This window comes from Cynocephalus volans, chromosome 2 (genome assembly GCF_027409185.1).
Source record: "Cynocephalus volans isolate mCynVol1 chromosome 2, mCynVol1.pri, whole genome shotgun sequence".
Taxonomy (NCBI): domain Eukaryota; kingdom Metazoa; phylum Chordata; class Mammalia; order Dermoptera; family Cynocephalidae; genus Cynocephalus; species Cynocephalus volans.
The window spans coordinates 201,996,000-202,011,670 of record NC_084461.1 but is presented as its reverse complement, the minus strand read 5'-3'; the positions used below and the strand labels follow the sequence as shown (position 1 = coordinate 202,011,670).

The 15,671-nt window shown below is 50.6% G+C and overlaps 1 protein-coding gene across 1 annotated transcript in view; it reads left to right on the top strand.

Moving 5' to 3' along the window:
- The window catches only part of TTC28 (tetratricopeptide repeat domain 28), a 703,516-nt gene extending 688,483 nt beyond the window's left edge, over positions 1-15,033 (top strand). The window contains exons 17-22 of the mRNA XM_063085699.1: positions 2,395-2,519; positions 4,823-5,054; positions 5,735-5,811; positions 8,241-8,370; positions 11,085-11,192; positions 12,614-15,033. Coding sequence (XP_062941769.1) covers positions 2,395-2,519; positions 4,823-5,054; positions 5,735-5,811; positions 8,241-8,370; positions 11,085-11,192; positions 12,614-14,244 — 2,303 coding nt within the window. The 3' untranslated portion in view covers positions 14,245-15,033. The remainder of the gene's footprint in view (positions 1-2,394; positions 2,520-4,822; positions 5,055-5,734; positions 5,812-8,240; positions 8,371-11,084; positions 11,193-12,613) is intronic.
- The last annotated feature ends 638 nt before the right edge of the window (positions 15,034-15,671 follow it).

The window sequence follows — 15,671 nt, the reverse complement described above, 5'->3', positions numbered from 1 at the left end:
AGATGAGGTGGGAGGGCAGGGCAGCCGTGAGAGATTCAGGGAGAGAGCCTCGTGTGCTAGACCCTTACCTTCTGAGTTTTTCCCTCTATGGTACTGAAATCATCTTTTGGACCAGGGCGCAGCAGAACAGTTTATAATCAGTGTGTGAACGTAAAATTCCTGCTGGTGTTAGTGTGGACCAGATGGCCTACTTTATAGCACCTTCATTTAAAACCCTGTGACTATAGAAAAGAGGTGTGTGGTAGAAAGACCCTAGATTTGGTCCTGGGAAGATGTAGGACTGATCCAGCTCCATGTCCTAGCCGTGTGACCTGAGACAGGTTATGTACACTCTCTGAAGCCCAGTGTCCTCAGTGATAGCAAGGGATGACAGTGGTGGTGCTGGTGATACCACCCCGTCCACATTGGAGAGAACCTGTAAGAAATGGATGGAGCGTCTTGTGAAGTGTGAGGTGCTACGCTTTCTGGAAGACCAACAGTGCATGCTCTCCATAGGCCTGCTGCAGGGGCATAAAGCATCTGGGGAATGAAACGAGAATGTTCCTGTGATATCTGATCACACACAGGAGGGGTGGGAAGGGAGGTGCCCAGCCTGTGTCAGCTTTGTGCGACAACCTGCTTCCCTGAGGTCCTCATGGGAAGTGTGCCTGCAGCAGCCACCCAGAGGGCTCAGCCTCGCAGGGACCCTCTCTGCCAGACTGGGACTCAGTGCACACCCAGCCTGGGCTTGTGCTGCACTGGCCTCTCGCCCAGCTGGGGCTCTTTTTCCTGACACACTTCAGGAATCTCAGGTCTGTGATGTTCTCTCAAAATTAGGCCTGCAACTCCCCAGGGTGCTCTAGAGCAAAGCAAAAGTCCCACCAATGGGTGACGATGGTCCTGGCCCATGAAACAGGGTGTCAGAGAGTGTCTTAAACCTTGAGAGACTGAGGAACACCAAAGATACTATTTTCAAACATTTACAGTTTATTGTTCGGCAGAGCTATACCATCCACGGATCTATTTAAAGACTGGGAAGAAAATGGCTTTCACCTTAATCTTCCTCTTAAAATAAATCCAGTCAACATGTTCTGCTATTGCTGGTGTCAGTTTTCAAAGGTGGGTAAGCCCTGAAATGGAGCCATGGCAGTACCCGGCCCAGTTAGCCAACAAATGAGGGGCTGCAGGGGCCAGCCCTGGTGTACACCCCAGGTGTTCTGGCTGTGCTGTGGTGAGTGTGTTCTGGTGCCAGGTGGATGAGCCAGGTTGTTGAGAAATGGAAACATTTTGTTTACTTCACAAACGCAACACAGCTATGGTACTTTTCAAAAAGCTATTCAAAAAACAAAATAGAATCTCCTGTTTCCTCGTGTGGCTGAAGAGAAACATTCAGTTGATCCAATAGGCATGTGATCTGCCTACTTTTTGGTTGTCCATCACCTCCCAGCTGTCCCCTGGTTCTGCAGGTAAAGGGTGGGCAGGCACATGGGGCTCTGGCCTGGCCATGTTGCTACGCTGTGTCTGCTCCCAGGAGATGCAGAAATCAAGGTGATCCATTATTCTCTTTTATATGTGCTTCTGGCAGTCAGATGGGGCTTTGGGCCCCACAGAGCACACAGAATGTACTGCAGGATTTGTGGGAACCTGGTCCCTCTGCCTGGCCATTTATTCCTAAAAGGGCCGCCTACTCCTCTGTCTAGATCTTCCTAATGCATTTCCAGACATGGCAGGTCAGTCCTGAAGTTGCTCGGTGGCTTGAGTAAACCGCTCTCTAGGCCTTGCTTAGGGAAGGGAGTGCTGAGAAAGGAGCCGGGGCTCGATGGGGTGGGTCAGGGTGGTGACCCTTGGAACGGTTGGTCCTACACAGCCCAGTCTCAGTTTGCTCCCTTCTAGAACTGGAGGAGTCTCCACTGCCTGCTTGTCCCAAGGAGGTGATATGCACACCTGCCCCCACTCCCAGGTGTGCTATCTCCCTCAGGGCCAGGGACGCACAGACATAGATAAATTTCAGAGAAAACCAGGCAAGCCATTCCTTGGAATGGTAGCCAAGCCAGGTAAGGGCCCTGGGACTTGCCACTGGGGCTGGGCCTTGGAAATCACATGGCCTTTTCCCACCATCACTCACACTGCAGTGGGAAGGTGGAGGAGGCATTCCCTGAGCTCCTGTCACTATGGGACAGCTCTCCACTGACCTGAACAGCTACACAACATTAAAAGGAAAGGGACAAAAGAGCACCACACCACCATGCAGTGATTTAGATGCCTCACAGTCCAGCCCCTCCAGCAGCTTTCATGCCCAGGCCCTGCTCATTCTGCCAGCTTCGTCGTGAGACATAAGTGAACCCTAGAGGCCAGTGGGGGTGGGCTGGGGGTCTTTAGCTGCCCCACTGAGGTGCCCTCCCATGCTCTCCACAGGGTTCATGCTCATCGGGAGTGATGTTAAGCTGAACAGTCCCTCTTCGCTCATTGGCCAGGCCCTCACGGAGATCCTGCAGCACCCGGAGCGCGTGCGGGACGCCCTGCGAGTGCTGCTGCACCTGGTAAGGGGCCTGGTGGTAACCCGCCTCAGGCTGCACCTGGAGCAAGTCACCAGCCAGAGCTGGCCTGATCTTCAGGAGAAGGCGAGGGGCTGAAGGGACGGTGAGCAGGTGGAGAGGACATCATGACTGGGTGTTACTGCCAGCCCTGAGAGTGTCTCTGAGACAGCACCAATTGGCTTCTGCAGACATCCACAGGAAGAGCCTGCTGGTCTGAGGGGTGGGCACTGTGTGCAATATCACACGGATGGCTGCAGCCGAGGACAGCAACTCACACCCTAGCTACTTCAGGCCATGTGGCTTTGGGCAAGTTACTTTGGCTCTCTGAGCCTCAATTTCCTCATTTGGAAGGGGGTGATAAAATTTTAGCAGTTCAAGGTTATTGTGAGGATTAGAGAAAATGTGAGTACCTGGCACACAGTTGGGTCCCAGTAGCTGAGAGATGTTATTATTTTATAATCAGATGACACCTGTCTTCCCTAAACTCAGTTGGAAGCAGTTCAGTCTGACCATGCCCATAGCCAGCCCACCCCAACATTTGTGGGGCCCAGGCAAGAGTATGAATGGCGACCCCACCTCATCATCCAACACTGAAATGTGATAAATTAGGTCAAAAAATAGTGACATATCCCCATACCACCACCTGCCAAAAAAAACCCCCCAAAACAAAAATAGTGAAATAAAACTTGTTCCATTCTTTTACCTTGCTATCAACATGGAAGGCAGATTCAAATAATTTAGAACTCTTAGCCTCTTCAGAGTTCTGTGCCAGAAAGACCAGCCCTGGCCCGCCCCATCTCTTCCTGGTCCAGTCCCAATGGGTGGACAGTCATGCCACATCCAAGTGCTTTCCAATATCATGCAAACAGCTGCCGCATGGCCCCCTCACAGGCCTGAGCAGTGCCTTCCAGACCCCTGATGCCTGGGCCTGGGTGTGGTGGCTTTTGGTGCATTTCTGATGAGAGATAAGTCATGAACATTTCTTAATCTTAGGGTCTGCAGAAGGAGGTTTTCTCAGTTCTAAAATTAATCAGTGTATGAACAGGTGAGCACACTGTGACCTGAGAAGCACTCAGGCCAGGTTTGAGGTAGTTCACATGCCCTGAGAGTGCCGGGAGACTGTCTACACTGATGTCATCCTGGTCTGGAAACTGCACAGAGCCTTTCAGTTGCTCTGCACTAGGACCTCTCTCAGGTCCCTGTCACCCCCAAAGGCCCTCCTTCCTTCCTTGCCACCATCCCCAGGCTGCTTTTTTGGGTAAGGAACTGCCCTCTCTGCTCATTAGGCCTCCTTCTCCCAGGCCAGGCCTCTCAGCTGCCCACTCGGCCTTGAGGCCTCTCAGGCACATTTATGTTTTCTCTTCTTTCTTGGCTTTATCTCCTGGGGTGGGTCAAGTTCACCAGCCCCCATGGGCAGTGTATCTCCAAGGCCTGAGGGACAGCCAGGGAGCTGGTCATCTGTCCTGCCCAGGAATGCTAGTTTCCTCCTGGCTGGTGTGAGTGCACACTTCCTCCTGCCTGGGGTGCTGAGCCCGTGCATCCCAGTGTTTCATCGTAAGAAAAGCCTCAAGTGACATTTTGGAAGACCCTTGTGCCCCTCCAGTGATGGCACATGAGCCTTGAGGCACACATGTAATGTCTCAGGATGGACAGAGGTTTACCCTGGAGAGAGGCCTGCCAGGCAAAGGCCAATGCAAGGCTGGTTGCTTGTGCAGAGTGAACACGGTAGTTACCTGGGTGAATTTAGCCCATGAGTGCCAGGCACGTGTTTGAGCCCTGGAAGACAGGAGGGGTGCTTTGTGGGTGAGGAGATGTAGGTTCCAGAGGCCAGTGCTGAGGGACGAACGATGTTGAGTTGGAGAAGGGCATTGCCAGCTAAGGCCACACCATGATGGGCACTGTTTGGTGGGGCAGTGAAGGGGTCTTTTAGGGCTGAGGGTTATGCTACAGTGATGGGGAGCTGTCACGTGTTGTGGCGCAGGCTCCTGAGCTGAGGTTTGTTTTCAGACAGGTCAGGTTAGTGTCTGTATGGAGAACCTGAACAGAAGGGGTGGGTTAGGGGAGGGACAGAGTCCTTCAGTGGCACCAGCCTTTGCTGGCTCTGAAACCCTTCCCCTCTGCACCGTGCTAGCCATTGCAAGATGCCTGGCTCATGCCCCGTAGTCATGTCCTCAGGCCTGGCCACAGGGGCTCCCTGGGGTGGCAGGGCTGGCTCTGTTTCACCCCTGAGGCTTGTGTTCCCTCAAAGCCATGCGGAGAGAAGGCAGGCTGGCCTGGGTCTCTGACTCATCCCCGTGCCCTGCCAGGTGGAGAAGTCCCTGCAACGCATCCAGAATGGGCAGCGCAACGCCATGTACACGTCCCAGCAGAGCGTGGAGAACAAGGTGGGCGGCATCCCTGGCTGGCAGGCGCTCCTCACTGCTGTGGGCTTCCGGCTGGACCCCCCGGCCAGTGGCCTGCCAGCGGCCGTCTTCTTCCCAACTTCTGACCCAGGTGATCGGCTCCAGCAGTGCAGCAGCACCATCCAGTCCCTGCTAGGTGAGCCGTGGGCACAGGATCTGTGCCAGCAGGCCTGGGGCAGAGCTGAGGCAACTGAGGGACTGGTTAACAGTGGGAGCAGAATAGTTGGTAACCATGGTCCCTGTCTTCATGAGGACATTGGGTCTCATAGCTAGGAAAGAGCCAGAGGGTGTCCTGAGAAATGACGAGGAGTTCCAGGCACAGCTTCCCCTCCTGATCTGTGTGTAATGGCACGGCATCTGCGCTCAGCAGGTGCTGCCCGGCCCTGCCCCTTCCCAGGATGGCATGAGGTAGTGCTGGGCAAAACTCAGCTGCTGTTGATAGTGTCACTGACAGCTGTGGATCTGACCAAACCACATGGCCAACCCCAGGTTGAAGCTGGGGACACATGCCCAAGCTGCCTTTTGGGTTCCCCTCAGAGGGGGTGATTCTGCCTGAGACCCCGAGGCGAGGCCTGGGAATGCGACTGCACCTGGAGGACTGCAGCAGGGTCAGGACTCGCCCTGCTCCACCTGCCTTCCTTGGAGACCACACTCTCCTTGTCCACGTCATACTCGAATGCACATGTCTGGCCATGCTACACTTTTGGAAAATGTCACCAATGCAGAGCGTTTCAGGCTTTTTCTCCTGGCAAGATGATAGGATTGTGGGTGCAGAGGCACCTCCGAATAACCTCCACCCTCTTTTTCTTGGGTTAGGTCTGCCCAACCCTGCCCTCCAAGCTCTCTGCAAACTCATTACTGCATCAGAGACGGGCGAGCAGCTCATCAGCCGGGTAAGTTGAGCCCGGATGGCTGAGCCCAGGCCTGAGGGCTGTGCTGAATTGGAAAGACAGAGTGATCTGGCCCAAAGTAAGAACCTGCATGTCATTGCTTTTTCCAGCCTTTGTGATTAAAAGGAGAAGGTGAGGGCTGGGAGTAAGAGAACAGCCCTCCTGGCACGTGCTGGGCATGGAGGGGCAAGTTCTTGTAGCGACCTCTTGGGACACTGAGCCCTAGGAACATCGAGAGCCTTCAACTCTGGGGCCCCTGTCACCTGTAGTCTCAGAGAATTTCCTGAACCCTCCATTCAGTGGTTTCTTGCACCTTGCCATCCCCACCCCCAACTTTTCCAGCTGATTGACAAGTATTACAGCCACCTTCCTAAGCCAGGAGGGGTAGCAGGGCCACAGCTGGGAAGCTACAGATGTTCCATACAAAACTCATTCTTTGATCAGAGTATGTGCCACACCAGAAACAAAACAGTCACTGAGGCACAGCAGTGAACACAAAGCCAACAATGTGAGATGCTGCTTAGCAGTTTTTAAAGATGTGCTGTCTTTCAGGCAAATGTAGATCTAAGTCAGGAATTTGTAGGATTCTAGTTCTTGTAAGGTCTAATTCTTGTAAGCATCATGTAAGGCCCTTCCCACCTTGGCCCCAGAGTTTCTCCCTGCCCCTTGATCTTCCTGCCGGCCAGTGAGCGTCTGGAACAAGCCCCAGGGTGACAGCTGGGTTTTGGGAGGGTATAACAGAAAAACCTGAACAGAGCAGGTTTTTCTGGTCATCTTGGAGTACAATAATTTGAAAAAATAATATACGTTGTCGGTTTCATTTTAAGCAGAACTGTTTCTAGGTGGAAATAAAGCTGCTCCATCTAGGACTAACCTCTGAAACTAAGTGGTGACTGGAACCTCCTATGGCCTGGGATTGGTTCCAGCCCCACTTTTGAACGTAGAACGGCTTAGTGACCTGTCCCCTTCGTTGAGTTCTTGCTCATTTTGTAATACCTGTGTCACATCTCCTTGTTGTATAGCATCAGGGAGACACTTCTAGACATTGCATATTAAAATATCCTGAACCCAGGAGGTTTAGAAATATGTGTTCTACAAGAAAAAGAAAGAATTACATTACTGCATTTGCAGGGCAAGGCTGAGAGTCCAAAAAAGCCAGTTGCTTCATTTCCTGCTTTTGGTGGGAGCACAGGGACTTTTTGCCTGATATGCAAAAAGACCCCAGGGAAGCATCTTGAGGCTGTCCCCAGCAGCAGACAGCTGGTGGGCCTTTCCTGAGTCCCTCTAGAACCAGATTTTGGTTTACAGAGTGGCCTATAAATGCCCCACCATGCCCCCTCCCTGATTGAGCCTCTACTGGTGAGGAAGGGCAGGGCCTGGCTGACCCTGTCCCAACCCCCTTGAAACTGCTCACAGCTGGCCTGGGTATGGCTATTCATTTTCCTTTGTGTCCCCTCCTGACTCTTGCTCCTCTCCCTCCCAGTCAGTGGCGCTTCCTAAAGCAGTAATCAGCTCATGTTGCATAACAGCCTGTGCTTGAGTCTAAACTCTCTTCTTTCTCTCTCTCTTTCTTTCTTTTTCTTAAAATCTGCTGGCTGAAGGCTGTTAAAAATATGGTTGGAATGGTGAGTACTACTTTAAGTAGCAACTGTTGTCAGGTGAGCCCCTCAACCCGCCCGTCCCTGCATTCCCCTTGGTGCGCTCTGAGCTCTGGCATATGCGCTATCTACAGAGCCGCAGGGCCTGTGCCTCTGGCCCAGGCGGCCTGACCCCTTCCTGTGCTCTGGCTCCCCCTTTCCTGCTCCACCCTTCTTGTGTCCTTGATTTCACCTTAAATTCCACCAGAACAGCAGGGGCAGCACCAACATTAAGTGAGCAACACTGTGAGCCCACACAAAGACCTGAGGGGAGGCCACTGATCTGACGCACCATGGACACTTGAGCAGGTCACCTGGGTCTTCCTCATGTACTGAGGCTCTAGGATGTAATGTTGGATCCCTCTAAACCATTTACCTCAAGACTCTAAAGATGATCTTAAATAAAGAAGTAAAAACAAGAAGGTGACCACTCCTCTAACTCACTTCCCTCTGCCCCCTGGTCCCCTCTCCTGCGCATGAGGGAAGGCATGGGGCTGGAAGCCGAACCCTGACTGTGGGCCGCCCAGCCCAGGAGGCCACCCAACCTTCACCACCCCACACTTCACCACCCCAACCCTCTTGCCCACTGCCCCATGAGCTTCCCACAGAGAGGACAGACAGCAGGACGATAGGTATGAAGCCACTTTAAAAAGAATCTCAAATGACACACAGAGAGGGTAATTAGCGATGGCAATGACAGGTGACATAAGATAACTCAGGTGGAGTCCTGTGGTGGGCCGGAGGGGAAGCAGACACGGGGCAGGACGGTGCTCACAGCTGTCCTCCCTTCTTCAGCTCCACCAGGTGCTGGTTCAGCTCCAGGCCGGCGAGAAGGAGCAGGACTTTGCACAAGCTCCTGTCCAGGTCTCCATCAGTGTCCAGCTGTGGAGGCTCCCGGGGTGTCACGAATTCCTGGCAGCTCTTGGTAGGACAAAGCATTGACTTAATGGGTTTCTTTAATTCTATTTTTTAAAATCTGCTTTTTCCTCCTGGTTTCTGTTGAGTAAAGTGGTAGACCCTTAAGAGCCTTTTCTTAGAGTTTTCTTAGATAATTTATCATTATTCAAAAATAGTTAAAGATTCTAGTGCTTCAGCACGATTCCCAAGTGGTCCTCCAGCTTTGTCCCATTCCCCTTGCATTATGATTTCATCTCTCTCATTTGTACTCATTACCTTAATGTGAATTTGCTAGATCCCAGTATTGCTGGAGGTCAAGCCGTGATTAGGAGCTAACGAAAACTTAAAATTAGAGTTATATAAGAATGGTTTCACTGGCTATTGGAAACTGGCAGGAAAACTACTGAAGCCACCTCTGACGTGGCCATGGGTACCTGGAACTGCATGGAGCAGGGTCCTTGTTCAGTCCAGGGCTCTCACTTTTCCTTTTTCACCATTTGTAGAACAGCTGATGTAGCTCTTGACATTATTGCTGTTTACTTATGACAGGTGCATTCGTCAATGAAACACAAGAGGCCTTGAGCCTCTGTCCTCCTTTTCCACTTAAGGGCCTGGTGACTTGCTTGGGAGCCATTCACTCCACAGCTTCCTCTGGAACACTTGTTATGTGCCAGGCAATGCTCTAGGCACTGGAGATGCAGCAGTGAGCAAAGGACAAAAAAGCCCTGCCCTACTGGAGTTTACACCCTAGTGGGAGCAGAGGAACAAACGTAATAAATGCAGTAGTTCAGGGGCCCTGTAGAAGGTGGAGGGGCACTGCCACAGACAGAAGCACTAGGTCAGTGACTGGCTGCAGGGGTGGGAGCGGGGAGCTAGGGCGGCCTCAGAGAGACCAGGATTTTTGTAGGAAGGAAGACCCAGGCAGAGGGAACAGCCACACCATGGGGCCAGGGCAGATGAGGCAAAGGGAAGATCCTGTGGACCGTGAGGCCAGGGGAGGCCTTTGGACTTTAACCTGAGGGAAGTAGACAGCCTTTGGAAGGTGACACAGTCTGACTTCAGTGTTACAGGGACTAGCCATCACACATGGTAGGACAGTGAATCCTTAAGGATCTTTTCTTCCCACTTGTGAAGCCTGGGTATCTAGTATTGGGCCATCTTTTCTAATCTATTTTGTAGATGACCTTTCCCAATCCACCTCAATTTAGGGCTGGCTCTGTTTGTTTTCAGATACATTGTCTTTTGAAATTAAAGGGGGAAACTCACAAAGCCCTTTAGGGGCTCTGAATCCCCTTGGATTAGACACGTGGCATCCTTTAAAAGCTAGAATGCTTGCTTTTTTTTCTGTGGACTTGAAGCATAGTCTTCCTGGTGTAAGCATAGTTAACTTATATCTGAATAAATGTAGTCAGTAGCAAATGGAGGCAAGAGTAAGAAAGGCCAGGTCCATGCCTGTGGCTCACCCTGAGGGCTCCTGGGCTTAGAGAAATGCCCCCTTTCCAGTCCTCAGCATCAGCAGCCACCATCAAAACCCTTCACAGCCTTGCCAGTGATAATAAAGGACTAAGTTTTACTTTTTTTGAAAGTAGAAAGATTTGAATTGGAGTAACCACATTGTTTTGGTAAAAGTAGAGGTTTCTTAATGGAAACATTACATTTATATTGTTAGTCATTCATTTTTAAATGCTGAATTGTCTGAGACCTTCCTGTGGCTTTCAGGGACTGTTTATTTCTCAGTTCAGAGAGGAAAATGTCCCATAGCAACCAGAATGCTGAGTGGCTCCTCCAGTGAACCTAATTCCAAAGGGAATGATAGTGTCAGACCAGTATCAAAATCCTGGAGTAAGAATGAAAAGATGTACTAAGGGAGGCTGAGTGAAGACTTTCACTGCTGAAGACTCTTCAGGCCCTCAGTTCTTGCTTGATCCCTGTCTGTGGATGCAGCCATTTTCCATGGCATCTGCACTTGGCTTCCTCCTAGGGAGATGCACTTGGGCATCTCTGTAATGTCGCTTCATAAGTCTAACTGCTGTGTCATCAGCTCATCAGCCAGCCTCTTGCTCAGGGAGCTCTGTGCCATCTCTTGTACCTGCTCGGAGTCTCATTAGAATTGTTAGAATCAGGGGGCAGCACCCCTGGGCATTGGCTGAGTCAGAGCGATGTCCCTGCAGGGTGGTTCAGCCAAGAAAGCAGACTCTCCATCATCAGAGAGAGCTCACCTCAGAGCCCATGCTGGCTGACACTGAACACACATGCACACGTTGTCCTTGACCTTGAGCAGTTCCACCTTCCCATGTACTAGCCTTAAATGCTGCACCCAAGGCCAAATGGAATGGCCATTTTTTGTTCTGGACAGTCTTTAAGTAGACTGTTCTGCAAAAGAATGTAAAAAACAGAATGTTAATGAACCATACTAAGTTCTGATCATGGGCTCTCAAGAATGTAGTTCAGGGCAGGAAAGTGGCCAGTGCTCTGTGAGGAAACAGGAGAGTGGGCAGTGTGACCCGCACACATCACAGATGGGAGCTGCATTGAGTGGATGTTCTGGGCGAGATGGCCAGACTCTCCCTGTTCATGTGACTGATGGCATAGGCACACAGGGAAAAGTCCAGACCCAGTGCTTGCTGATGGGCCTCACAGCTGTTCCCATGAAATTGTACAAGGAGCCCTGTGGCTTTAACCATGCTCAGGATGTGGAATCTTCCCTAAGGAAGCAGATGTTTATATTCTTTGTTCCTCTAGGTTTTGATCTCTGTGAAGTTGGTCAGGAGGAAGTAATCCTGAAAACCGGGAAACAGGCCAACAGACGAACTGTGCACTTTGCGCTCCAGTCCCTGCTGTCTCTCTTTGGTAAGAGCCTTCCCTCCTGGGGGAAGCTACGTCCTCAGCTACAATTTAGGAAAAGGAAGAAAAGGGAGTAAACATTATTTTGTGTACATGTTAGGGGTTGTTCAAGAGCAGTAAACACAAACTCCTTGCTCTCATGGAACTTGCAATAAGTGGGGGAGACAATTAAAATACGTATAGTACTCATGCTGGGCTGACAAGAACTATGAAGAAACCTGAGGCAGGGTAAGGGACTCGAAGGAGAGAGGGTGGCAGCAGACCAGACAGAACATGGTGACGGGACGTGCCTGTCCCTCAGTAGGGCCGGGAGGGCGAGCAAGGCCTGACAGGAGCAGGCACAGGTCAGGCGGGCCTGGGAGGAGGTTTTCAGGACCGGGGGCCACACCAGACCTGACCCATGTTCTCAAAGGGCCAAGCTGGCTGCGGCGTGAAGAGTAAACGCTGGCCCAGATGGTGGTCACGGCTTGAAGGCAGAACCAACAGGGTCTATTAAAGAATGTGCATCATGACAGAAAGAAAGGGTGAATAGGGAGCCCTGGTTTTTGGAACAACTGCCACGATGGGATTGTGTTTGCTGAGGTCAGGAAAGTGGCAGGAGGAATGGGTCTGAGATCCACCTTGGTCATGTTCAGTTTTGAAATACCCATCAGACACCCACACAGGCAGCTGGTCGCATGAGCCGGAGTTCAGGAAGAGGCCAGCAGGGAGATATAAACGTGCATGGAGTCCCCCAGGGCTGTCTGCAGGGCAGAGGGGAACAGGACCGTGTCCTGGGGCACTCATATTCACAGGTCACAATGATGAGGTGGGCCGGGAAGGAGTGGTCAGTGAAGGTAGGGCGTGTCCTACTGCAGAACTGAGCGGTGAACACTGGATTTGGCAGTGTTGACCTCACTGGTGACCTTTATAGGAACGAGTGGGAAGTGGTTAAGAGAGGGTCTCAGGAGGAGAGGCAGTTTGAGGAATGAGTGTAGATGACTCCTGAGGATGTTTGCTGGAACAAGGAGCAATGGGGCTGGGGCTGGAGGGGGGTTTAGGACTGTGAGACATCACAGGTTGCTCGCAGGCCCTGGGCCAAGTGAAGGCTGGCCCCAGGAGCACAGCCAGCCCTGGGCAGAGCAGGGGTCCCCCTGCTGGCCTCCCAGCAATAAGGAGCAGAGTGGAGATGGGCCATGGTGGTGGAGGTCTGAGGCATATGTGGCTGTGAGTTCCTAGGGTGTTTTTGTCCCTGTGTAAGATTTACTTCTTTTTCTAACAGGTCCAAGTTTTTCAGGATTGTAAGATTAATTCAAGTTGTACATAAGTAGCACTTACATAATTCTTTGCTAGCTTCTATGCATGTAAAGATGTTCATGATTTTGAAAGAAAAATCAAAACCATGTAGAATCCTAACTGCCCTTTGGGCACTTGTGTTTTGTGCTTAGATTCTACCGAGCTACCCAAGCGCCTCAGCCTGGACAGCTCCTCCTCCCTGGAGTCTCTGGCATCGGCGCAGTCCGTGTCCAATGCCCTACCCTTGGGCTACCAGCACCCTCCCTTCTCTCCCACTGGTGCCGACAGCATCGCCTCAGACGCCATCTCCGTGTACAGTCTAAGCTCCATTGCCTCCTCAATGAGCTTTGTCTCCAAGCCTGAGGGTGGGTCAGAAAGTGGAGGTCCCAGAGGACGGCAGGACTACGACCAGTCCAAGAACGCTTACCCACAGCGATCCACCCTGCCTCGGAGCCAGCTGTCTCCCCCGACCCGCCCTGCCGGGAACAAAGACGAAGAAGAATATGAAGGGTTTTCCATTATCAGTACTGAGCCTTTGGCGGCCTACCAAGAAAACAGAAAGATGTGCTTCTCACCAGGTCCCAAACAATGCAGCATCGGGACAACTGGAGGTGTGAAAGTTTCAGTAAGCTCCAAGGGGAGCATAAGCACTCCGAATTCTCCAGTTAAAATGACTCTGATTCCCAGCCCAAACTCACCTTTCCAAAAGGTTGGAAAACTAGCAAGTTCAGATACAGGAGAATCAGATCAGTCTAGCACAGAAACAGATAGTACCGTGAAATCTCAAGAAGAAGGCAACCCAAAGCTTGATCCACAAGAGTTAGCCCAGAAAATTCTAGAGGAGACACAGAGTCACCTCATTGCAGTGGAGCGTCTTCAGAGGAGCAGCAGTCAGTTGAGCAAGAGTAATAGTAACCCAGAAGATGGCATTTCAGTGCCACATAATGCTGCTGTCTTCAGAGCGTCAGAAACAAGTGCGTTCAGCAGGCCTGCCCTCTCCCATCAGAAGAGCCAGCCTTCGCCAGTTACTGTTAAACCAAAGCCCCCAGCCAGGAGCTCATCCCTCCCCAAGGTGAGTTCAGGGTATAGCAGCCCCACCACCTCGGAGGCATCCATCAAAGACAGCCCAAACCAGCACAGTGGCCAGCCATCACCGAGCTCCGACTCTCAGACTTCCCTGATGGACCAGCCTCTCTTTAAACTGAAGTATCCCAGCTCTCCTTACAGTGCTCATATCTCCAAGTCACCACGGAACATGTCCCCAAACTCAGGCCATCAGTCTCCTGCTGGTAGTGCACCATCCCCAGCGCTCTCCTACTCCTCAGCCGGTTCCGCTCGTTCGAGTCCTGCAGATGCTCCCGACATAGACAGATTGAAAATGGCAGCCATTGATGAAAAAGTGCAGGCCGTCCACAACCTGAAGATGTTCTGGCAGAGCACACCCCAGCACCCCACAGGTCCAATGAAAATATTCCGTGGGGCCCCTGGAACGATGACTTCCAAAAGAGATGTCCTCAGTCTACTAAACCTGTCACCTCGGCACAAGAAGGAGGAAGGAGGAGATAAGCTTGAACTTAAGGAGCTGTCTTTGCAGCAACATGAGGAAGCACCACGAAAAGCTCCTCCTAATGGACACTGGCGCAGCGAGACCACCACACTCAGCACGCTGCCACTGCCCATCGGCACCCCCACAGCAGCTCCGCCACGCCCTTTGAGGCTTCCTTCTGGAAACGGCTACAAGTTCCTGTCCCCTGGAAGATTCTTTCCTTCATCCAAATGCTAAAGCACCTTTTATACCCACTGACTCAGATGCAGTAGCTGCAGACAGGGGTCTCGGTATCCACGGCTGCCTATTCCTTTGTCTATGCACAGTCACTCCACACAGCTCACCATGGGTGGGCTCTCTGGGTGAGGGGCACTACCACGCCCAATGCTACCACACACGGAGGCACTTCTGGGCCAGATTCACCAAAAGCCAGGACTTCTGTGGGGTTAGTACAGGAGGCTCATGGAATTTTACACACTACACCAAATGTTTACCTTTCAACTCCCTGCTTCTCATTTTTGATGTGATTCTTCAATAGGATTTTGTACAAAAATGGTCATGGTTCTGGGGTGGGGAGTAGAAAGGGAGCACATATTTTGCTAAGAGGTATATATGCAGTACCTTTTCTATCCAGAAACCCAAACAGAGCTTTTTTTAAGGCTTTCAGGTCCTGGTTGGGAGTGGGATATATAAAATCTCTCTAAGTTGAATTCTACATGAAAATGTTATATTAGCCAAAAAGAGAATAATGATTTTTAAAAATGCCAATGATCTGTAATTAAATTGTAGCAATTCTGGTCTCACAATCTTGTAACATCACAGCAACAATGCAATAATTCATGCTGAGTCAGCGTTTCCATCCTGAACTCTGCTCTACTGAGCTCTGCAAATGTCCTTTGGGCCCCACTGTCAACCAAACTTGAAGTTTCTTACAAAATTTATGTAAGTCTTACCCAGGCAATTTAGAACTATGCAATTGTGATTTAAAATGCAACTTTGTGCTTTTAAAACATTATTGACCTTTTTTGTACATGGATGAACAACTTGGTTTTATTATCAATAGTACTTTGCATTTATAGCTATTATTTTTAAAAGCTCAAAAAGTTTTTTAAAATGTCAAATTTTGAATAGTCATCAATAAGTAATTATCAAGTTTGGGGGGAAATGTTGAAATAATTCAGTTCCCTTATAAGCTTTAAAAAAAAAATGTTCCCATGGCTAACTAGATTTAACCAAAATCTAGACTTCCAGCTCCTATTCCCTTTTATTAGCGTTTAATTTTATTCTCTTTTTCAACTCCAAGCCCTTAAATCTTCTTCTACCTAAATCCACTGCCAGGTTCCCACAATCCCAGCCCCCATCAATGTGAGCTGCGGCCAGACCCTCTTTGCTGTAGCTGGCCGCCTTCATTCCTGCTTTTTCAAGAACAAGCCCCTCCCCTGGCACAGAAGACAGTGCCCATATCCTGAAAAGCAGGGGGCCTTTTGCTGGGATATACATCCAAATTATTGCTAAACAAGGAAATTTATCATAGAAAGCAAAAGTGGACTTTTCCTATAGCTACGCCAGCATACAGCACTTAAATTATTGCCAGCTGGGGCGAGACAAGGGAATAATCTAGTTAGGGGTAAACATTAATTTATTTTAATAAGAAACTGAAATGC